We start from the raw sequence: 26313 nt of genomic DNA, 5'->3' as shown, positions 1-26313 counted from the left end.
CTAAGGATTCTATGCGGCAGGACTAAAAAAATGCCAATAAAAAGGATTTTATTAGAAATGTTCGAAACACTTGTTGCGTTTGTAAAGTGAAATTAATTTTATTAATTGAAAACAAAGGAAACTCAAAGCAAATACTCAGTGCAATTATTGTTTTCATTGTGAAGTGTGAAAATTACATTCGCTTTGATTAAACAATGCCGGAAAATAAATTAATATTATTTTTCGCTACTTTTTTTATAATTTGTTGTGTTAATTCAGCGCAAGATGCTAAGTTGGCGGTTAATAGCAATACAACGACAACACATAATGCCACCGTTTTGGTGCACAAATGTGGCGATTCCAAGAAGATGGTAGATGAATGTTTCAATGATTTGCCGCCACATTTAATGGAATTTTTGCAATCGACAAAAATTGCCATTAACGAGGATGAAATAACATCGAAGTGCACGTAAGAAACAAGTGACAAATGAGAATTTATTTTTTTAAGGATAAAGAAAGTGTGAGGCATGTTTGTTCCGGATCGAAATTCCATGTTTGGAGTAATTCATGTGTAGAAAACCAATAAAAAAGAAAAGTTCAACCAATAAAAAAGAGGAAATGTAGAGCTTAAGCTTAATTTAATGGAAATACAAAATGAATTAGAGTCATTTGTTCCATTTATTGCAAAAATCGAAAATAAATAAAACAATAATTGGAATGTGTGTCTCCTTTGAAAATGCTCAAGCGAAAATAATAAATGAAGTTGTCATCAAATAAAAGTTGAATTGAGTTTATTAAATTATTCCAAAGAATTGTGTTGATAAAAGAAAATAATGTTTTTTTTTGTTAGAATTTTTATATGGTATAGAATGGGTGAAAGCAATTTAAATAACAAACAATAATATAAATTATTTAACATAAATAAATTAAACAATCAATATGTATTTATTGCGAATTGGAACTTGAAAAAAATTATTTTTATGGTATTGAATTTATATGTAAATTTTAATAAGACATTGGAATTAAGGGGAACTCATTAAAAAATTAGTACCATAAATAATTATTCTTTAAAATAAATGAAAAAATTATTTGAATTTTTAAATACTGTCAAACTTCCATAACTCAAACTTCTATAACTCGAATTTTTTATAACTCGAACCAAAAACAGTGCACCAAGGTTTTACAGAGCAAATTACATACAATTCTGCTTCCATAACTCAAACTTCTATATCTCAAACAAAAATTTTGTTCCGTGCCGATGGGAATATGGGAAAGTGCATTTTATAAGTCGAATTTTTGTTTTAAATATAAATGCATTTTGCTGTTAGGGAAAATCCCTTTTTCCAGTTGCTTCTTTGTGCATATGCCAGTCGCTGGTAGCGTGGTTTAAAGTAAATAAAATAACTTCCAATGCTTCTCTTAACGATTATATTGAGCTTGACAATGAAATTTGTAGATCAACCTTTCCTACAGATGACGATATTATTGAGCACTATAGCTCTAAATTACTGGACCCAATACTAAGAGCAACGGAAAGTGATGATATGGATTCGGTGGATGTAATTATTCATCAGTCTTCTAAGAATTAAGTAGAAGACTCATTCAATATTCTGAATTTATATTTTCAAACGAATGATAGTACAACTGATGATCACTATAAGAGTATGAATAAAGTGGAATCTCTTTTTACTGAAAATAAGAAAAAAAATTAAAGTCCCAAACCCTAATTTCTAAATATTTTACTTCACAATAACTTCTGTGTTTTATTTAATTGCAAATAAATAAATATATTAAAATGTAATTCTAGTTTCTTTCAAAAATAAAAATAATATAAAAAAAATTCTTCGAGTTCGAGTTACGGAAATTTGACTGTATAATAAATTGTTCAAAAAATACTTGCATGTATATAAAATTATATTATATTTAATTTATTAATTTATACTTTTATATATTATAAATATATTAAATAATATTTAAAAATATATGCACAAACTATTGGTCTCGTCCGTGCAATTCGTGGTGTAACATTAGCATGACTCTCTCAGTATTACTTTCCTAGTTTAGGTTCTATACATAAGAAAGATATATAAATTATGCAACAAATATTGCCTCTACAAACAGATTAGTATTGAAATTTAACAATTAAAAATAAAAGTATAATTAATTATTCATGTATTCTACAGCATGTTTATGATTTTGTTCTAATATAAACACAGCAAGTGAATTTGTTAATAAAACTTTCACAGCAAATTAACAAAACTCCAGAAAAATGTGCAAACATAAAAAGTCAAGTACGACTTTAAGACAGTTGGTTAAGGTGCGTCGACTCTGAGCTTCAAATTTGGCAGGGCACGAGTTCATCCCTTGTTAATTGCAATCTCAAAAAAATTATGGGCAATACTAGAAACTGCTGTATGGGCTGCCAAAAATTTAATTAATTAAAAAAATATAAAATAAATTTTTATTGTTGTAGTTCACTACAGTTCCAATAAACCACTTTATAAATATATTATCCAAAAATATAAAATAAATTTTAAATTTTAATAAATATTTATTTACTATAAAAAAAAATTATCGAAACTGATTTATTTACTAAGAAACTGCATTTTACGACGAATTGCTAATTATTTACCAAGAATTCTCTAATTAAATTTCTGTTCGAGTACGAATTTGTGAATTCTGGTGTTTAGTGTTCCAACAGCTTATGTTGAGCTGTTAATTTGTGGATTCTGGTATTTATGACCACAACAGAAGGTCTAGTGTACAAAGTAGATGCTTGTATGTGTAAATTAAAGTCAAAGGGAAAAGCCAATTAATGAGCCTATCGATTTGTTAGATTGTCGGAGTCCTTTAAAGTGCTGAAAATTAAAGACTAGACGACATGATGTATTACAGTTTTTCACTAAAAAATTTAAACTAAAAGCAATATTAAGAGGTTTTCTATACATTTAATTTTCAAACTTTAAGAAATATAATTTTATTAAATACAATTTTAAATCTAGCATGAAATGTTTATATTTTTGATTATAAAAAATTACTTTATTGTTATTCTATGTTATAATATTGTTATAATAACGAAAAGAATTTTGAAGAATTTTACATACAAATTAGTATCAAATTGTTTCTGACAACTGTTTCTTTAGGCTAAGAAGTGAAAAAATTATTTTCGGGTGAGGTGATGATACATCTACAATAATTACCGAAATACAACATGTTTATGAGAACTTTAATCAAACTAAAAACAAGCCAATATAAAACTTATCTTATCTTAAAGACACTTTATTCGAATTATTTATCTAAAATACTTGCTTCTAGTCCATTAAATAGTGCTTACTATTTGTTGGTTCGGAAATTTTTTTTACATTATTCCTTTTAATACTTTTAACATTTGATTTATTTAGAGATATATTTGATAATTTTTTCAGAAAACCTTATCTTTCTTTCATTTTATAAAATATTTGTTCGTCTATTTTTATCATTGTTTCTTAATTTTTTTATTTTTTGTGATGATATCAATATCTCATAGCAATGCAAAAATTTTAACAGGAAATATTTTCTTCTATCTCGCACCAATTTTCACTAATTAACATACTGCAAAGTAAACAAACAACCTGCTGAAGAGTTTTTCTTCTATCACATGCACTATTTTGCTATAACCCTCCTTTAAAGCAAACAATCCACTGTTTTTTTCAACAACATTAACGTGCGACTGAGGCATCTGGACTGATAATTTTTTCAGTATTCAGTAGAACATTTGCTGATTCTTATTATTATGGAGTACAGTAGAAAATTCTAATTAAATTTAAAATTCAAAGTATTTGAAAAAAGTAAAATAAGAGTAAAAATTAAGTAAAATAAAAATAATTTTATTTTTTAACTTTTTTTGTGGTATTTTCTAAGTTCTATGTAACACAAAATAAGCTCAGCTGACTTTAACATTTACTTTTACGACTTCAGCAGAAAATACTTCGGGGATTTTACTGTAGTTCCTCAGCAAAGCTCCCTTCTGTTTTTAAACTTATTGATATATTGTTACTGTTTAATAAATTCAAAGAAAAAGGTTAAAGTTCCAACCATGTAATGCCAATCGGAAAGGTAACTGCTATAGCTTCTTAATAAGAGCTGAATTAAAATCAGGACCATCATTATTATAACAAACAATGTCATTCTACGACCTATGACAGATATTAAGCTATACCTGATAGAAGACATGTACGCTTATTCGAATGATATAGGACTATTGACAAATCTAACAGTATCCCTTGATTCAGAATACAAACCTTCAAACACAGTTAAATGAAAGCCTTATATGAAGACACTTGCTTTGTATTTCGAAATCACATGACAAAGTGGGTGGATCTTGACACTGGAAATCAAAGCAAAACTAATATCAATTTCGAATACCAATGTTATAAATAAACTAATACTCAAGTAATATGTAAATATTATATATTATATTAATTTTTATATATTATATTAATATAATATATTATATGTTATAATAATATAATATATTGTATAAAATACCTATGTATATATTTATTAGTGGCATGTACTGACTTGTCTTAGTAGAACTCTTTTTACATTCTTCTTGCTAACAAAAGTTTTAACTGATAATTATTTATTATTATTATTATTTGCTTCGCTCTAAAAATAATTATCATATAAGCTTAAGATATACTTAATAGTATGAGGGAAAAATGATCAACAATTAACCAGACATTAAATATAGTTTTAAATAAAATAAATCAAACTTATCAAGTTTGAACTCATTTATTAACTCATAAAAAGTATATATCCTACACGATTTTTTTCGTTTTTTTATTAAAGAGATCTGCTCATAAATTTATGTACTTATGTAAAAATTTATGATGAAGTATACATACAATAAAATAAGTACACTTATTATTCTATTAAAATTTGAATGAAGTTAAATAAATAAAAAATTATTTTTTAATCGTTTATAGTAACTCTATATATTCTTTATGAAACCTTTTTTCAGTGTTTTCGATCGCGGTATGAAATGCTTTGATGAATACACCGCCAATTGCTTACCCGATAAGAATTTGTTGATTTTCAAGAATAATGTTGAAGGCGCAAAGAACTTTTTCAAAAAATTTTGTGGAGATCGCGATTTTCAAAGAGGTGAGTACTAACTAGTTTTATAATTTTATTAATTAAATGTATGTATTTAAAACGAGAATAAGATACTTTAAGATACAAAAATTGATAATATCCTCCATTTATATACATTTTATATCAAAGTTAGATGCTATCACAACCCATTCATTGATATTTGTACTTCAATTCAATTATTATTGTTTATTAAATATAAAAACAAATTTTTTATTTTATATTTTAGTTTTAATTATATTTAAAAAATATAAATTTTTTTATATTTAGAAGCTTGCGATATAACACACAACCAAGTTCTATTAGTTGTCAGGCATTAAAACAAACGATAGGCGAGTAGATTCAGTATTCTAAGAATAATGATAAACAATTATCTAATTAAGGTATATATATATAAGAGCATAACTCTTTTCAATGAAATTAATGAACATTTGGATAACAAAAATAAGAAAGTTGCAGACTTAGGAGTCTATAATCTCACGACTTACAAAATACTTGCTAAATACCTTCTATTAAATGCTAATTTAAAGATGTTCAAGTAAATCTAGATCTAGAACTGAGAATGTATAAAATGTTTGAGTTATAGACAATACAAATGGTATAGCGATCTTCAATATCCAATAACAATTGTTTATAAAAAACTAACTGTAAGATTTGTCACGCAGACCAAACCCGTAACCAATTAGGCAACCATTTTTGGATTTTCTATTTCTCTTATACTGCTTAGATTATGTTCGAAGAATATAATGATAGGGAAAGAAGTCGGAGAAGAGAAGGTGTGGTTGAACTGAATGAATGACACTTTAAATTCCTTCCTATCCATCGCATTCTACATATCTGGTCCTCAGTAACTAGTGGCGTTCTGCCAACTCAAAACGATGTTCTGCAGAAGAAAATTTAGTTTGAATGAAGAAGTGATTGTTGAAACTTCGACCAAGGTCCAATTTATAAAATAAATGTAAGTTCCTCTTAGCTGAACCGAAAGACTTATTGAGTCTTGATTTAATAAGTTGCTTCTTTAGAATATATATATTCTAAAGCTTCCATTCTTCTAAAGCTTCTTTAGAATATATGTCTTCTAAAGAATCAACGTATGAAGTGTATTGGAAATCATATTTACAAGATTTTTTATTTTGGCCATATCAAGGATAAATGAATTAGAAATTTATTTATTTAAAAATTATTATTTTTATGTATAAATAAAGCAATCACTTATTTTATTTTCCTCAGTATAAAATAAAAAAAAATATTGCAAAACAAATAGAAATAATTTTTGTAGGGAAAAACAAACTAAATGGAATTTACGGTATATATTCCTCAGTCTGCTAGATTGAGATAGAGCTGATGCTCACCTTTACATAAACGTGTTTGTTTTTAATATTAACTACCAAAAATGTATTAACGATTTTATATGTTTTAACAATTCATGACTGAACTACCAATTCTCTTATATTTTTAATTGGATTTATTAATAAATTAAAGTATATATTAAATTACTTCATCGGAGCAGTCAGTTGACACTTGACAGTTTAGTTTCGATTTTTCTTTAATGATTCTGACAGCTTCCTTCACAGTAAACGAACTTTAGCTGCGGAAAATTATTACGCAGCATTTCTAAAGTTGCAAGTTAGTAACTTATTAAGTATGATATTGAAAAAAAAAGAATTCTTGCAATATGTCATCATATGCATTGTACCTACATTATATGCTATTGTTTATGTACTTGCTCAATAGACTTTACGGTGACGCAAAAGTTTCTAATTTAATTTACTACGCACTTTGCAGATTATTTACGACATAAGGACTGTTTTTCCTACATACAGGATGATTGGAAACGCTGCACAAGGAATTTTCAAAATATATTGGCTGATGAACTGCAAATGGAAAGTACAAATGTAACCAATAAATTTATGGAGTTTTGTTGGTAAGTAACTTCGAAAGGACTCTGTATCTTATATTTAACTAAATTTTTCCTTGACATTATTAATTTTTATAATTTCATAATATATTCCACATCATTTCACTGACTTCACTGCTTCAAGCGGAAGTCTACAATCGCAATCAAAGTTGACATATTTAATTTAATTTATCACTTTGTGTTCTTACTTTGTCTGGTGTTTGTAGTGCTCGATACGCCTATGAGAACTGTATCTACAGCAGCGCACGTTACAAATGCTATAAGAACTCGGCTAAGTTCGCACGTGATACGGCAAAAATGTTGTCTGATGAAAAACACTTCAGCAGTTGCCGGCAATACGAGAACGCCTTGTGTAACGCTGGTCACAATTATCGACTTGGAGGACAATGGCCATTGATGCTGGGAATGCTTTGGTTATTGCTGTTGTGTACATACGTTGGTTTATGCAACAATTGTAAATAAATCAATATCCAATTAATGGAGTATATTATTATTATTTTTTTATTATATTTTTTATTAAATTATTTTAAAGGTGTGACGTTGAAATGTGAATTTAGATATATAAAATTGATAATAAGTGAAATTTAATTAGATTCAATTAAGGGTGGGATAGGTTATTAGTGATATTTCTATGGTATTCTATGGTATTAAATTGCAATTGTGTCGAGTTTTTAAATATTAAAATTAATAATACATGTTAGATTAATACTGTGTTTCTAAAACTGAATTACTAAAATCTTATTAAAAAATCTACTATTTTCATAAAAATAATAAAACGTGTTTTTTATTGAAATATGTGTAATTTAAACTGAAACCAATATAAATACCATTTTAAATTATTTTATTTGCAATAAAAAAAAAATACATCTATAAATGAAAAATTACACTGTAGAAATGATAAATAAATCTTAAGACATTTCATAATTTATTATAAAAATGCAACAAAACTCAGAAACGTAAAATAACCAAGTGTTAGTAGAGTGTTTACTACAATTATTTTAATAGGCAGATTTTCACAAATAAACATAGTTTTTTCTTAAATTTCATTTTGTAATATTTACTCCAAAAATTAAACAAAAAAAAAAATTAAAATTGCAGACACCATTAGAACTGCTATATTTATCAATAATTTCATATTGGCTCATATTGAACGATTACTTACTTTCTCTCCTAACAAGTCATTATAAAATTAACAAGCCAGTATAAAATTCTCAACCAGCTTCTATACCTTGTCTTTTATCTATATCGGTTCCACAACAACTTAGCTTGTATTCCACACTAAGGCCCTAACATTATGACCCAGAATGGAGCGACTTACGTTTAATAGATTAATCTAACTTCGGCCTGCCGCTTTTGTTTATTTTTCTTCCATAATTTCTAGCTTATATATATTTTATTTGTTAAAAATTTCCTATTGAAACTTCTGATCTATATTCGATTAGCTAAATTCTGTTCATAAGAAATCTATGAATAAAAATTTCCTCTGTAGAATAATTTATTCCGAAGATATTGTTTCAGTAAGTTGAATTCTCACACATCCTTAAATGCATTCCGCCTAATAAATTAATTAATTTTAAAACTAAATTTTTATAAGAAATATTTGTATTTGTAATATAAACATATAATCGAATGATATGGATCAGAAAAATTAGTAAGTGCTTCATGTATAACTTATGCAGAGCTGAGCGAAAATTTGAATGAATATTTTGAAAATCAAGTTCTGAAATAAATATTTATATATATGACATTATCCTCTTCACCGTCACACAAAAAATATTCCTCTAACAATAAATCTATTACTCCTCTCCATGTGTTACTATTTACTTTTAATATATTATCACATAATTTTTTGCTTAAATACAATATTATGATTACATTATTTTGGAGCAATTATATATGAAATATATTTTTAATTTTAATAAGAGTTGTATGCATTTTCACCTACTTTCCAAAAAAAAAAAAAAATTCACCTCTGGGACTTATATTCAATTCAATTCAATTATAAAAAAAAATTTTTTTATGACTAAAATTAAATACCAATAAAAACATTGATGAAGAGTTACCATCTCTTCATCAATATAAAGAATTATTTGTACGACAGAGATCTACAAATTCAACAAAAGAAAAACGTCCTGACTGATTTAAACTTATTGATTTAAATTTATTTGAAAAAAAAAATCACAAAAATACATAAATCTTATTTAAAAAAAAGAAGTCTTACCCGAAATATATAACTAAGAGAGCAACTCTTCGAGAGAGCAAAGGATGATTCATCCTTTCCATGAAGGGTTTCATACACTTACTTATATGGAGTATGACAGTGATACTAGATATATAAGTATTTCATTGAGTTCAGAGTCATCTCCAAATACTATGTACAGAATAAATTTATACTGCTTATTCATTATAAGATGGCAAACTTCATTGATATGCCTTAAGATACTGTAGACATTGAGAGGGCATAGGATTATCAGAAGATTATCTACACGACTCTCCAGTGTAATAAATTTATAAACTTAAGTGGAATATTTATATTTATATTATAATTTTTTTTTCTTTCGTATATTTACTAAAATAAAGTTGTATCATAAAGTCTAATTCATAAATTACACTGATAAGTTTCAACAGCTAATACATTTTAAATAGTATTTTGCAAATGGATATCGTTTAAATACCGCCCCATATTAACGAAAGTGAGGATAGAAATTTTTCGACAACATATTGACATTCTACATAAAAATTATTAATCAATTTTAAATTAAAACTTTTCAATACATTCTAAACTAAATTGAAATATTAGTTTTATTATAAAATTTTTTGGTTAGAGGTAAAGTATATTCATATACCTTATTTTTTTTAACATTGAATAAGACACTAATTAGTCTTGCATTGCTAAATAAATATATAGGAATTAATGTAAATACTGATGTCTGAACACTAATATGGTCTATAATTGAGTATAAAAATTATTTCATCATAATTGGTTGTTCATAAAATACTTTATTCGCAGTCCCATGTCTCTCCTAGGAGTATGGAGTATTACTTTATTCGCGGATTCAATAGAACATATATATATATATAAAACTCGAACAGAAGTAATGACTCAAAATTCTGATTCGTTTTATAGCACAAGTAAAAGTGGACAAGCACGTGTTTGTGGAGTTGAGAGTCACCGAAGCCAAACGGGACTTTTCCAGACAAAAAAGATGATGTTCCGTTTGGTAGCAACCATACGTTCGAATAATATCACAAGATTATTCCTAATTCCTAAGCTAGTGTTAACTTATAAATATATATATTACTTTATTAACTATTCTGGGTGTGAAGAGTATATCCACATATGTGTTTCCAAAAACAAAAGGTTATTAATTTTAATTTCTTCTGAGAAAAGTTGTATAAATATTTATCAATATAAATATTACAGTCATAATTTACAAAAATACAAGCAATAAACTTTTCTTAATACTAAAATTTCGACTAATTTATAAAGGGAACAACCACGATCCTTATTAGTAGTTAATTGTTTCCATCAAAAACATCTGGCACTAAAGGTAATGACATACATGAAATTTATAGTCCTTTAAGTCACACCTAATTTGATGTGAAACACAAGTACTAAAAAAAAAAGAATGTGGAATAATAATGAAGTTTACTTTTGTAATTTGTGTGATAAAATTCGTAATATTTATCTTGCCGCCGCAAGCAGATGCAGCTTTAGTCTGTCAGATACTAAGAATTTATGTGCACACATAGTCGAAGGTTTTCCAGTACGAGTAATTAGTAGTATATCAACACGGGAAGGAAAATGCGCAAAATTTCGTCAGGTAAACAAACAAGAAACAAATTACATCATGAAAGTCTTCCAATATAGAGTGCACTGTATATATATATATATATTTATTTGAGTTCCCTTCATAAAGCGTGTACAAAATTTATTCTAAGAAAATAATTCCAAAAGAATTTTAATTAAGATTAAATTTTCCTTTTAATAAGCATTGGACTTGAATGTTGATTATTGCGACTGCATTGAATGGTTCCCTCAACTTTCTAAGACAGTAATTAAACTAAGACAGTAATTAAGATTTCAAGTTAATCCCAATTTAAAGCATTAGAATTTTTTAAAGTAAATTAAATTTAAATTAGATTTAAAGCATAAAATGTTTATTAACTTTGTCTAGTAATAATTTTAAATAAATAAATTAAATAAAAATAAAATAAAAAATAAAAATAGCAAATAATATTAGTAAGTAAGAGCTATAATAAATTCTATTTTTCGAGATAATTTTATATTAATTATTTACATAAAAGCATAGGCTTGAATTTCCATTTCATGCGATTTTTTGACAGCACTGTTTTAGTAACATATGTCAAACAGAGCTGTCATCGATGCCATTACAAGCTTAGTTTAAGCTTTGCCATTTCACATTGGGAATCGTTTAACAACCGCTAAACAAATGAAATATGTCAAACAGAGCTGTCATCTACGGCATTGCAAGCTTAATTTGAATTTCGCCATTTCACATTGGGAATCGTTTAACAACCACTAAACAAATGAAATATGTCAAACAGAGTTGTCATCCACGGCATTACAAGCTTAATTTGAGTTTCGCCATTTCACATTGGGAATCGTTTGACAACCGCTAAACAAATGAAATTGTGAAAACTTTTAACAAAAGTGGTGAAGATATATTTATTTTTTACTTGTTGAATATTTATAAAATAAATTGTCATATTAACGATATAAAATATTCAAAGTATATGTAAAAAGACAATTGCATTAGTGAATGGTGTTGCAATAATCTAGAGGTGTGATAGACAGAAACTGTCAATTCTAATCGTTATAGCCTAATAATTACCAATTTATTTTATAAAAAATTAATGACATGAATTTAGACATGTGGTTTGAACACGACTGTGGTTCTAACGACATAATACATCTTCTTTTGTTTTTGTTGTACGAGAAAGTAGGTGGGCGTGGAATTTCATATTTTGGTAATGTGAATTAGCTACTAAAATCTTGCAATTTGTCAAGACTGGAACTATTTTTGTTTAATCACAAAAAGAAATGTGTTTATGTAGACACTCTTCAAGCTGTCGACGCTTTGAAAATGAACATCCTACAAGATTTGACAGAGCAATTGGTAGTTTTGTGCTGACAAGTGGACAGAAATAACCTCAAAAGGTTGCAGTATTATAAAATGTACTATGGATATTTTAATGATATTAAATGAGGTTTTGATTATGTAGGTATATTTCATATAACAGTAAAATTAAATGAACAATTTTAAAATGTATTCATTTTAAAAAAAAAGCAAAAATACTTTTAAATATCATTAATTATGTAGTTTATGAGATTTTGAAATATGTTTCTATATATGTTTTCTTTAAACTGGAAAGAAAGCACAGTTTAAAAAAGTCTGATATAGAAGAAGACCATAGATAGTATTTAGAAAAAACTAGCATATAATTTTAGAAAAAATTATAATTATTTTTCAAGAGTCTCATGTGGCTTTTTATTATTTAATAGTAGAGTTGCTAAAAAATTTAGTTCATGGTTTCGAAGACCAATTGGATTGGATAAATTAAATTTAAACAATTTATTGTTATACTACTTTAAGCCCAAAATATGGCAGTATTATATATATAAGATTACACGTATACTACTTGCTGAGGTCTTTTATAAGTTTTTATATTATGAAATATTGGTAAATAACAAAAATTCTCTCGATATAACATTTTAATTAATTTTCGTAATACTTAAATATACGAATATATTAATACTAAATACTTCATTTTTTGTTGATGTGATTCCATTTTCCAATACTTATAAAAAATGTGTTTAAAGATGTATTAAAGTAATAGGAAAAAGTATCATATACGGTCCTATGACCTCAAAGAATTTTTTAACAAGTTTATTAAAAGTTCGATTTTCGTTTCTTTAAAAATATTTTAAACATCATTGCCTTTAATTTATCGCTTGAAATGCAGACACTTTCTAGATTCTTTATTTCTACACTTGAAATTTCACACTTCTTCCTTGTAAACTTCTCACAAAAATTTCCCTGAAATACCTGTGATGCTCCATATAATGAAAAAGGTAGAAAAACTTTAGACTAAAAAAATGGTGTTGAAAATAAAAATTTAAGTAGTCTTTAAATAAAATGGAATGGATAAGAAGATATATGATTCTCGTAGCACATTATTTAACATTTTAAGTTTTAAGCTTATAAGACGTACTACTCCTCCGTATAACAATGTTCTCTGCGTCCTTTTACAGCTTTTACGTTGGTGGTGTAAAAGTCCTAATTATACAAATGATAAGTAAATTAATTAATTAACTTCAACTTAATTAAGAGAAAGGGTCACATTAAATATTAAATGTTAATTATGAAAAGCACATTTTAGTAATTTTTTAATAAAATTAATTGTTTTAAAATGTAAATGGCAATGAAACCCAGTTTTGCTCATTGAATGTAATGATGATGGTGCTTAAAAGGATATTAAGATTATTTTAAACTAAACATAAAATAAAATATTAAGAGAAACTTACACCCACAAGTGACTTTACTTGCTTTACTATTTATTATATGAAGAGAAAATAATCCAATATTAAATTAAATGATTCATTTCATTACCTTTAGGTAAATCTGATGACACACTCCAGTAATTTAATTATAGTTTACGTCATAAAAAGTGCAGGAGGGGCATAATATTTTACAAAAATCCTCAGCAGGATTATGTATGAACAATGATAATCAAAGCCACTATCTGGAAAGAGATTATGTTGCGGGTCTTATTTTATTTATATAATCGTGCATGTCATAGTAACGATGGTAACTACATTTATTAAAAATACCTGGGAAGTATTATGCGTTAAGTCTCTTTTAAAAGATCCTCACTTTACAAAAAATAAAAAATAAAATAGTTTGGAATTTTTTATTAATTTTTGGATAATTATATTTTACTATTTTCAAAAAATTTTAATGTAAACGTATTGTATCTATTATGTACTTTTTTTTATAATTGACATCTTAGTATATCTGGTTGAATGGTTGGTTATGTCCATGAGATAATTTCCATGTACCTCAATGGACGATTTTTCCCCATTTTGCTATCACATTTTTTGCAAGAATGCCTAATATAGAAGAATATAGCCTAAATCCATGCTGTCGAATTCAGATAATAGGTTTTCATCTTTACCTGATGAACAGTCTGATAACTTGTCAAAGAAGTTTCTTCGTAAGAACATATTTCTTCTGAACACCAAATCCGGGCACTCACAAAGAAAGTGTTTCACAGTTTATATTTCCTTCTGGTTTCCACAATTTCTGCTGTGAGGATTATGAGGAATGCGCAGTTTCTCTGCGTGGGTTCCTTACAGTGTTTACTCGATCTCTTTTGATGAGTTCCCAGGATCTGTTTTATTGTAGGTGCACCATATTAACCGGAGAGTTACACATGACATAAGTGCTTTCCACCAGTTATTGGCAACCTAAAAAAACTAGAGGATAGGCTGTACTGTCAGCTTTTTCGTTCTCATCGATTCTCCTATTTCCAAAAACCCACATGAGAGTAATGTTCACAAGCCGGTCTATCTTTACTTTTGTGATGTAGGACTTAAGGGCTTCGTTTGCTTCCTGGCTGTCAATGTTAATGGCAACACTACATCTGTTCTTGATGTGACTTGCAATTTACTAAGATGCATCTTTTATTGCTAAAATTTCAATTGCTGTAAATACATCTCTACTAACTCTTAGAGTTAAATTGATAAACTCTAGAGTCTCCAATAGTATGATTATGCCAAATTCGTATAAAACACAATACTACTACAGTCAAACTTCCATAACTTTTGTAACTCTAATATTCTACAACTCAAACAAAATAGACTATACAGGGGTTTAGAGAGCAAGTTACATACAATCCTTTAACTCGAAGTCTCTATAAGTCCAACCTATTTATTTTAAAGTTATTAAAAATTGCAGATAAATGTACAAAAATTGTGGTAGGCAAATAATCATATAAATGAATATCACATACAACATAACTGAAATGCAAATTAAATGCAATAAGTATTGAACTATTTCATTTAATAATTATTAAATCAGTTTATAATAAACTCATAACAGTTTATAAGTTTATACATAAAATTTAATTAAAAGTTTCTTTGTGAAAAAATTATAAATAAATATTTTATAAATGCAATTTTAAACTAAGTAAATAATTATTTTTATTAGTAGGTTTTAAACTTTTTACTTAACACATTTATAGCTCCTATGATGTGCAGGTATAAAAAATTAAAATTGTTCAAAATTCTATTAAATAAAAACTTTATTAAATTGAGAAAAACCAAAAAGAAGACAAATAATACAAAACCACACAAATAAATAAATATTATTTACATAAATTGGTTTTTATATAAACAAATTGATGTCGAAATGGTCGAATCCTTGCTGAAGGATATCAAGCGCAATGGTTAGTCATTTTTTTTCATAAAATTAAATCAACAGAGGAAAGTTTTAGTTTATTAAAGATTATTAAATTTTGCTATAAAAGTGCAATTTTTTTTGGGAAACATATATTTACGTTTGTAAATATGTAAACTAGTGAAGTAAGGAGATTTCCGGGAGTGGAATTAGTACATTTTAAAATTTGATTTAAATAGGTTTGAGCTAGAACAAAATTTTTGTAGAAGTTATCGAATGTGGGATATTGTTGAAAAGAGTTTATAAAAGTTTAGTTTGAACCAAATATAGTAAATATTATAACCTAGAATTTTGTAAATAAAATACGTAAATAGGTTTTGTAGTACAAGGTCTTCATTTAAATAAATAATCTTTTCCAATAAGGCACTTATCTATTCTACAAAATTTATTTTATTCGATGAATAGTATATTCCTCAAAATATAATATAATTTATGCAACATAAAAAGTCGTTTACTTCTCCATGACTAAGCCACGGAAGCACACAGATTTCCACTCAAAATGCTAAAGGTGCAACGAGAGCTAAATATGTTGAGATACATATTTGTGGAAATGAATGATTAATATTACTGATTCATATTTTCAGTATGAAAATTATATGAACTGATTTTCTACTTTCACCATATATTTTCTTCTTATTCCATTATAGATATTCTATTTGGAAAATTTTTTTAGCTTTTATTCAAAATAACGAAAGGGTACCCTTGTCTTGTTCATAGGTTATTAGCACTCGAATATGTTTATCAAAATACTACGATAAGCAAGATTTGAGTAAGGTTTTAGTTGATAGTTGATTTTAGATGAGTTTTTAATGCTTTATTTTAGTTAAAGCTTAACACTAATTAAAAAAAAATTTTATATGAAGAAATTTTTTGTATCTCACATTCACATAAATTCTTTAAATTCAAAATTTAAAATTATCTAACAACCTGACAAAACTACAAAACTAACAACCTGACTGAAAAAGATTCACACAGGAAAGTGTATCTCATATGCTCTCATATGTGAACATATCTTTTACGCTTACATTTGTGATGCAATAGAGATTTCTGTTGTTTATCTTTGTTGCATTTTTGAAGTTTTTTCTTTTTTATCATGCATTCGGCATGTAACATGTTATGATGCAAAGATACTTTTGTGCACTGACATGTGACGATGAAATGATATGAAAATAACCTTTCAAAAACGTTTCTTAGAAATCAATAACACGATATGCTGTGTTCCGTTGAAAATTTATAGGGAATATGCATGATGCAATGCATGTTGTTTATGCAACAAGTATATAAAATACCTTATGGAACAGAAACAAAAACTTTATGTTTCAATGAAAATCAGCTAACTTTATAATATGCATTTCACATTTCACCGCTCACAGTAAAATAAATATTAATAAATAAGTTGAGTAAAGTTGATAGATAATAACGCAGTACAACAATATTTTATTTAGGAATATAAAAAAGAAGAATATATATTGTTTAATAAAATACAAGTTTATAGAAAAAACAACAGTTAAGATTATATTACTTAGACACTGTCATATAATTTACTATAAAATAAAAAAAAATTAATTTAATTAATTTTTCATTATTATTAAAGTATGCTGTAAAAGATATAAACAATGTTATCTTCAGTTTAAATTTTATTGATATTATCCTTAATTTTTATTTTAACGTTAATATGATAGTAATAACAATGTTTGGTTTAACTCCGTTGTAGTGTTTCCTAAACCGGACAAGAATCCCTTATTTCCACAGAACTGGTAGGAAACCATAAAATATCTAGGTGACACTTTTGACAAACGGTTTAATTGGTATAAACATATGAAATGCAAACGGAATAGTTGCTCTCAACTTCTGCATCTGCTAAAGCCACTGTTTAATAATAATCGATTCAACCTCAAAAATAGAAAGTTATTATATACTAAAATAATTAGGCCAGCTTTACTGTACGAATGTGTAACATACAGCAAAGCCTCAAATACTGCCATAAAGCAATCACAGATAGCACAAAATCTGACTTTAAGGAGACTAATTAAGATTCTTTGGTATATTAGGACAACAGATATGCATAGAGATCGAAGGATCGACTCAGTGAAAAAATATATCATGGACAGAGCACTAATTTTATTTACCAAAAGTTGATACGTTGCCCAACCCTGCCCTAACAAACCTTAAGTCCACCTCAGAACGCACAGGAAAATATGCTGATCTCTGTTCCATCATCAGTTAGAAGATAAATAAATAATAATAATTCTAGTATAGTTAAAGCTTAGTGTGGGACAGCGCTAAGCTCCCCCTCTAGCCATAAAAGAGTATAAGTGCGCAATAGCACTAACTCAGACCACAACAACAACAACAATAACATAATGGAATAATCTAAAAATTATTTATTTTCCTTTTGGATTTTTCTACATTTCTCACTTCTTATTTGTATATATATGTATATTATTAAAAAATCATTCCATTGACTAGGTTCGAATAGATTACCCCAGCTTACCACAAGTCATTGATCCCTAATAATACCAGATGAAATTAAACCTTATGTGTATTTAAAGTCGTATAAGATGTAAACATTTTTTACAAATCTATAGAGTACTAATTTCACTGATTAAATATTAAATAGAAAATTTTACACAATATTTAAAAATGTTTTGTATATAAAATTATTATACTCATAATCACAAAAATGGGGAAAAAATGTATATTACGCAAAAGTCTTTATTACTTTATTACGTTAGTGTCCTTTTAAATAAATAATCCGCTTAACTTTACACGTTAGAAAAAATGCTAAAACCCTAAGATGTTAAGTAGATTGATGAGCTTTGATGAAGTTGTTAAGAATTTTGTATGCACAGCATCCTTACAATGCGCAACAGTTGCGAATTGTGGCTCACAGAAGCAATAAATCAATGTCTGCACTTATTGTTAATTTTTTTAATGCAAATTTTGACCCACTTCAAGAAAATTTACACAAAATTGAACAAAGTCAATTCTTTTAAATGATTTAAATTTCAAATATTGTAAGACAAGAGACAGTAAATTATATCAAAAAAAATTTTATTTATAAAAAATTTTATTTCATAAGAAGAATTTATGCAAGTAATTAAGTCACACCTTCAAAACATGTCACAGCATGTAAATAGTTCTATTATATTAGATTCAGAATAATTATGAAGTGAAGTTTTTTTATGAAGTGAATAAAACTGTCATTAATTAATTCAATTATTCTACAGCTGGTTTATGATTTCGTTCTAATAAACCACAGCAAGTAATTTATTTTATTTTTTATTATTTCTATATTTTTTTATATTATTTTAATTAATTGAATTTTTGGCACACCATACAGCTGTTTCGAGTATTGCCAAATACCCATCATCTGTGGTCTTGAAAATAATTCTTAAATTAAATTATTCGAAAATAATTTTTTTGAGATTGCGTGTACCAAGGGTTGAACTCGTGCCCTGCCAAATTTGAAGCTCAGAGTTGAAGCACCTACAGCCGTATTTGACTTTTATGTCCGCATATTTCTCTGGAGTTTTGTTAATTTGCTGTGAAAGTTTTATTAACAAATTCACTTGCTGTGTTTATATTAGAACGAAATCATAAACAAGCTGTAGAATACATGAATTAATTAATTATATTTATATTTTAATTTGTTAAACTTCAATACTATTCTGTTTGTAGAGGCAATATTTGTTGCATGATTTATATATCTTTCTTATGTGTAGAACCTAATCTAGAAACGTAATACCGAGAAAGTCATGCTAATTTTACTCCACTAGTCGCACGGGCGAGACCAATATTTTGTGAATATAAGTTGTAATTTAACGTCAAATTTTCCAGACGAAAGTGACTATTATATTTTAATTGAAACTTATTATATTTCATAAAGAGGTTTTTTCGAACAGTAGTGAACTACAACAACAAAAATTTTATTTTTTATATTATTTTAAATTAAAATTTTATTTTATAAATAAAACAAAACTTTTAAAATTATATTAAATAAAAATGAAATATTAATTAATATATTCTAAATTTATTTTTATTTTATGAAAAAAATATGATAACATAATAAAATTTAATAATCGTATTAAATGTTAATAATTCAAAAATCTCAGTTATTTTTTCAAATTACAGAATTCTTTTGAATTCTAAAATTAAATTTTAATATCATCATATTGCAAAATAACACTTTAAGAACATGAAATAAAATATGTTTATGAAATTTTTATATACCAGTTGAAGTATATATTAACAATATTATACTAGGATTATGCTTTTAAAAATAATAATTTCAGCCTGAATTATTTTTATTAAAACGTAGTCAATAAACTTCAATGCAACAGTTAAGTGACAATGTACTTCAGACATTTTTATGTGTCAAATATCTTTTTGAAGTCAACATTTATTTTGTACATTCACATAAAAATATATTTATAAGAACATTAATTTTTTTATGGAAACCCACTCAGTGCTTTAATGTCCTTTCAAGACAGTAATTTGCTTGCTTTTACACTTTAGGATTTCTGCTGAATCCTGAATCCTTAAGAAGTTAAGTAGACAGCTTTGCTCGAATCAAGCGGTACAAATGAATTACTTTATGCCTCAACAGCCTTTCGATCAGCAACAGTTGGGACTTTCGCCTCAAATAAGTAATAAATCAACGTCTAATTTTTTTTATTTCACGAGTTCAAACGCAATTTGTGACAAAATGTTGACACTGATATGGCTTAACATATGAATCACATTATAAAAAAATGCATAATGTAAAAAATTTTATAAAAATATTTTCAATTATAATACAATCAAATTAACAAATAACCAATTAAAAATTAACTTAATTAAGTAAATAAAGAAAACTTAATTTAAGACAACTTACCAGCACCTGACGTCCATCCTTTTCTTATTATCAATATAATTATTCACAATTCATTTTAGAAACCCTATATCTATATTTGTGTTAAAATAACTTAAGAATTACTTTAATATATAAAAAACATATCAACAATATGAAAGGCCTTCACATAACCCTTTTAATCGACCTTTCTACTATTTCTGAATTATACCTATTGACTATGAAGTGAGAACTCATTATGTGGGCTTCATATCCTTATTGAATAAATACACAAAAGTATTCCCATTATTTCTATCATATGAATTATTTTAAAATTTATAATATTGTAAAACAAGAAAAAGTATATAATATAAAAAAAATATTAAAAAAAAAATAAACTCTTGAGAAGAATTTAAGTAAGTCACATCTTCAAAATGTCTCACAGCCTGTAAATAGTTCTACTATACTGGATTCATAATTTCTCTGGATTCTCTTTTATTAGTTTTCTCAAAACTAATAAAAGTTTATATATAAAAGCATAAAATCATTATTAGATACTGGAAAAGGTTTAGCTCAATAAAATAGCTACGATTTTAGGTTAGGTTTGAGCGACGGTCTTGTATACCAAGAAAGCCCACTTGAGCTCAAAATAATGTCCCGTTGTGGTACCACAGGAATAGCATTGGTTCGTACATAGACAAGGTGAAAAAGTCAACGACTCCCCCATTTAGGTGAAAGAAAACCCACCCGACAGTTCTAGTTCTATGAACTAGTCCCTAACATTGCAGTATGACAGCTCAGTCAGATCGGTCAGAAAAGATTTTTGATCTTTTCCTAGCTAAATATGGGCACTGACACATAAAATGGAAAACAACCGCGACAAAGGACGAGTTCATATAAGTAAAATATATCAACATAAAACGGCACCGACTAGTGCATACAATTCTGATAACAACTCTTGCGTTTATATAATGTAATTAATACTTTTTATATAACGCTACACTACTTCATAACAAAGTTATCTTGAAGCCCTTTTTTGTAAGAAAAATGCCTGAAAGTAGCACAATATTGTTCTAATTTGTGTAAGTTCTTACTATTTTTAAGCGGAAATCGCATAAACCGCATGTTTACAATTCAAATTGTGAAGTGAAGTGCGTATGTTTCGCTCAAAGAAGTTCTTAAGATAACAAAAATGTATATGGATCAAAAAATAACCTCATCACCTGCGCTTTGGCTGAAATCCTCTTTTCTTACAAAATAAGAAAACCCGTAGCTCAGGAAAAAATTTCGAAATTTTTTTCCTAGGCAATATTGGCCCATAAGGTTTTGAGAATTTTTTATTTTATTTTTTACTTGAAAATTTATTATTTTGATATTTTTGTTTTATATTCTGCTTACATTTCATTTTACTTCATTCCGATGCATTGAACAAGTTAAAATTGAAAATGTTAATTTGAAACTAAATTCCTGAAATAATACATGCCATATATTTCTAGAACTGTAATATATTTTGTTATTAAAATAATATTTTCTATCATGTTTAAAAAATAAATTATCCTTTTTTTTTTGATTAAAAATTTTTTTAGATAGCTAAAATGCACAAAGGTCAAATCAAGTAATCCCAAAATTTTTGTGACAAAATATATATCTAAACTTAACTAAAACCAAAACAACAACAACTACAGCGATGACATATTCAAAAACTATAAAAGAAATCCATATATTAATAAGTAAATATTATTTTGATTTTATGTTTAATTTGTTTATATACTCATCTTTGAAAAACAACCGCCCATTTTACTCCATTAAACTTCTGTCTACTCACACACCGCCGTAACATATTAACATGTCCATAAAACATATTAACATGACCATAAAATAGTATTACTAAAAATTAATTACAGTAATTAAGTCAAAAGTGTAGAAAAGTTAGACTAACATTGTACGAGAAAACAAATTAGTAAAGAAATCTGGTGCGACGAAGAAAAGTAACTTTATTTCAAGGCATTTGTCTTAATTACATTTTTCTTTTGATACAAGACATGATGAAAGAAGACTTACATCCTAGGGAGTATTGTGTGAAATATTATTATATTATAGTTTTATTAAGTCTACCAAGTCAAAAGCTATGCAAAATTATAATGAAATAAATAAATAAACGTATATTAAAACAGACAAGCCAATTGGTACATACCATGCGTTTCGCTTTATTAAGTAAAATAGTATCATTGATATTAAATTAACTAATTAAACACATAATTTTTGTCAACAAAATAAAAGTATTTTTTTTCAAATAGTTAATTTTTTTTGTTAGAGATTAAATAAATTTTTAATAAGATTTCGTAATTTCAGGGGAATGGCACAACTATACAATTTATTTATTATCAGAATGCTGTTGAGAATTTTCAAGATGCAAGAATGCATCTCTTATTTCACTTTGAATGTTGCATACCATAACAAAGTTGTGTTATTCATGACAAATTAGCAATGGCTATTTAAGCAATAAAATGACTCTGAGCTACAAATATGGCAGGGCATAAATTCCCTGCTACTTGCAGTCTCAAAAAATCATAAACGAATACTACATACAAGAAATAATTCCAACACCACTGATAATGGGTAAGATATTTGACAATACTCTAAATAGCTGTATGGTCATCCAAAAATTCAATTAATTAAAATAATATAAAAAGAATTTTTGTTGTTGTAGTTCACTACTCTTTCAAACGTCTTGATAAAATTCTATGTACATGGCACTGTATAATTGATAATGGTATTCTAAGCTAAAACTCATATGTACGATTACAGCCTCTTAAATCCACTATTTAATAATGATAATATTAAAAGAAGGGATTGTATACATTGCGACCTAAAAGATCTATTGTGCTATAATGATAATAAAATAATTACAATTTATGAAGAGCAGATACGAACATACTTTTCTAATAACATAACTGAGAACACATAAAAAAAGTTAATAGGATTGATATTTTGGGAACAATATTGGTGTAACATAAGATGTGGCTGTTAAGTAATATTCGCCTAAGCTGTGGGTGCTGTTAAAGATATAACAAAATCTTTATAAAAATATTTTATTAATAAATATATAGTGTTTATATATTTAATTGTTATATTGACTATTGTGGAATAAAATAAAATTAAATGTCAAATAAACTAGAGGTTTCGAATATTAATTAAAAAACAACATTAAAAATTATAAATTGGGCTCAACCGAGATTGGCGATAGGGAATCGATAAAACTTTTACCTCATAAATAGAGATATCTACTAAATTTATAGATATATAAGTTGCTAATAGAAAATAAATTTATTTCTGCTATTAAACTAATTGTGTCTACGAAGATTAATTAATATGCACAGTTCCATATTAATATTAATATTCTGAGTTCCATATTGTCATACAACAACAAATCAAAACCTTTTGAAAATATATATTTATATATAGATATATTTAACAAAATGTATTACAAAACCGACAAAACTATTTTCAATGAATTTTTAACTTCCGTTAATATAACTATTGTTTTCAAAAGAGAGGTTTTGTAGGTATAGTGATGAAATTGCAGCAACAAAAATAGACAACTACAAATATAATTTTCAATTCGTTGAACTTGTGTTTTCAAGTAAAGCTGCAGTTTATAAGCTCGTTTTAGGATAAAAAGCAGGGCTTGTGGTTTGGATAGTGTGATTTATATATGAAGTGATAAAACAACAAGGAACTTGAGCATTGAAAGTTTATGTAGCCTTGGTTACTTGGCACGTTTAGTCATCACTTCTAATATTACAAGTACTTACAGTCCAATAAATTATATACGAACTTTAAACTAATTATTAATTATTTTAATGTTTCCTAAGATCACTGGTGATGAGTACTTGGCAATACTGGAAACAGCGTTGTATGGTCTGCCAAAGTTCAATCAATTAATTTAAATTTTTAACTTATGTAGTGTTATTCAACTATTTGTATTATGTTCTGTTATTTATCAAGTAACATTCGAAGTAATTGTTAAAGTTAGGGTTTTTTTACAATTAAAACAGTAACAACACAATAACAACAACACTAGCCAGATGTAACATGCGGATACTACGAGTATGAAGGACACTTGTGCAAATATTTCGTAATTAAAACTACATGTCACACTGACGTGACACAACAAAGAAATGGAAACACATTATCACACTTCAGTACTCACAGGAGGATGAATGTGTACGACAAGTGAAACCAATAAAATCGGAATAGAAGACACTGTAGCATTTACTGAATCCTTTAAAGTACAGTACTTTTTAGTTGCGATTTAAAGAGTTTAAATAAAATTGTTAAAAGCAAATATTTTATTTAATGCAATTGTTGGCAATATAATGATGGACCATTTTAAATAAACTTAAAACTTTTAAACATGATGTATCAAAATTTTAGAACTTTTGCATGATATATTTACCTCAACCTCGACTTGAAGAGGGATATTACGATATCAAGGTCCCTAACTTAATGATCGTTTGGCAACTCTGCAAAATACAAGATACATATAGAAGAAAAGACTTTAGCATTTTACATTTTGTCAGTATATGGATTTGACAATAATAAAACTAGGCAGTTGTTTGTAAATTAAACACCTGTTCTATAAGTATTTTTCGGTTCTAAATAAGAAAACACATAATTTTCATAGGAAATTAATTTTGTTTTATTCAAAATATTGGCCATCGATTTCTACATATTTCACCCATTTTTCAGTTAATTTATGTTCACCATTCTTCAAACCATTTTCCAACTTTCGTAAGATTACAGAAATGCTGCTATAAAAACGGGTGCTGTATTGATGTGAGGAAATGATAGTCAGATGGCTCCAGATCTGAAGAGTACAGCGAGTGCGGAATTATGTCTCAATCAAACGATTTCAAAGTTCACCTCAATTAGCGACTAACAAAACTGTTATAATTTCACTTAAGATAGAATTCAGTATTAGATTTCGGTTATGCGAACAATCTCATTTAAAAGGAAAACTTTAATAAAAGATCTAAACCAAAAAATGAAAATTATTTTAGCAATCTTTAATGACAAATCCATGTTCTCATTGTACAATTTTTTATAAAATATATGAAAAAAATTTTTAAATATACGGCAACACCATTGATCGAGACACAATATGTGAATAATTTATCTTTACACATTTGAAGGAGGTCAGCAATACTTGAATATGATGACTTGCATTGGATATTCTCGTATTTACTCCCGTTTTCATCGCACGTAATGATTCATTCGATGTCGTTGTGTTTCAGCAGGGATTCACTGCTTTTAATTAGTTCAATCGAATTTCCTTATGTTATTTTATATGGTACCCCAACATAGAGTCAATGCGTAACCGGCTTTATTTAAAATAATTTTAAACCTTTAGAAAGTGTCTTCGCTTCCTCATGATTTGCATCTTGTCCAACGGTGTTGCTCCACCACTCGAAAAACTTCATTGCCTTTATTGGTGACTTCTTCAACGAGATATTCTTTTTCGGATTTCCTTGAAATTAAAATTTCCAGAGTAAAATTGCACCGCTCACTGCAAACCGCTTGAATGATATATTTTGACATATTTTTGCAACCCCATCTACTGACAAAAAAACAACGAATACTTTTTATGTGACCTAATATTATTGGATAGTTGTGTGCTATTCATAAAATACTTCCTGTAAGTAATTTGTATTGCGGATGTGTGATTATTAACTATTTTAAAAAATAATTGCTAAAAACGTTACTTATAGGAATTTGAATTATAGTAATTCGAATTATAGACCCACCTAACATAGTAATATATAACAAGTATTACCAAATAAATTTTAACAAAGACTACTTTTTCTAAAAAGTTGACAATAAAGCAATATATTAGCAGAACTTCAAACACTACTATTCACCAGCTAGAAATTGCACACAGCCAGGCTCTAAGAAGACTTTTCAAAGTT

General features: G+C 27.0%; 1 protein-coding gene across 1 annotated transcript; it reads left to right on the top strand.

Moving 5' to 3' along the window:
• The first annotated feature begins 10 nt into the window (after positions 1-10).
• Positions 11-7519, top strand: LOC119684022. Its single transcript, XM_038097952.1, has 4 exons — positions 11-448; positions 4982-5124; positions 6898-7036; positions 7237-7519. The coding sequence occupies exons 1-4, from the start codon at positions 195-197 to the stop codon at positions 7490-7492; spliced, it is 792 nt and encodes a 263-aa protein (XP_037953880.1). The 5' UTR covers positions 11-194; the 3' UTR covers positions 7493-7519.
• Positions 7520-26313: the final 18794 nt, after the last annotated feature.

The sequence above is a fragment of the Teleopsis dalmanni genome, chromosome 2, assembly GCF_002237135.1.
Source record: "Teleopsis dalmanni isolate 2A chromosome 2, ASM223713v2, whole genome shotgun sequence".
Taxonomy (NCBI): Eukaryota; Metazoa; Arthropoda; class Insecta; order Diptera; family Diopsidae; genus Teleopsis; species Teleopsis dalmanni.
Note: the sequence above shows the minus strand (reverse complement) of the source record. Positions and strands in the feature narration are given on the sequence as shown.

What these genes read in the sequence shown, in the direction of transcription:
- LOC119684022 (XM_038097952.1), top strand. Translation starts at nt 195, where the DNA reads ATGCCGGAAAATAAATTAATATTATTTTTCGCTACTTTTTTTATAATT. An exon ending in AGATCGCGATTTTCAAAGAG is followed by an intron (nt 5,125 to 6,897) that starts GTGAGTACTAAC and finishes CGCACTTTGCAG; the next exon opens with ATTATTTACGACATAAGGAC. An exon ending in AAATTTATGGAGTTTTGTTG is followed by an intron (nt 7,037 to 7,236) that starts GTAAGTAACTTC and finishes TGGTGTTTGTAG; the next exon opens with TGCTCGATACGCCTATGAGA.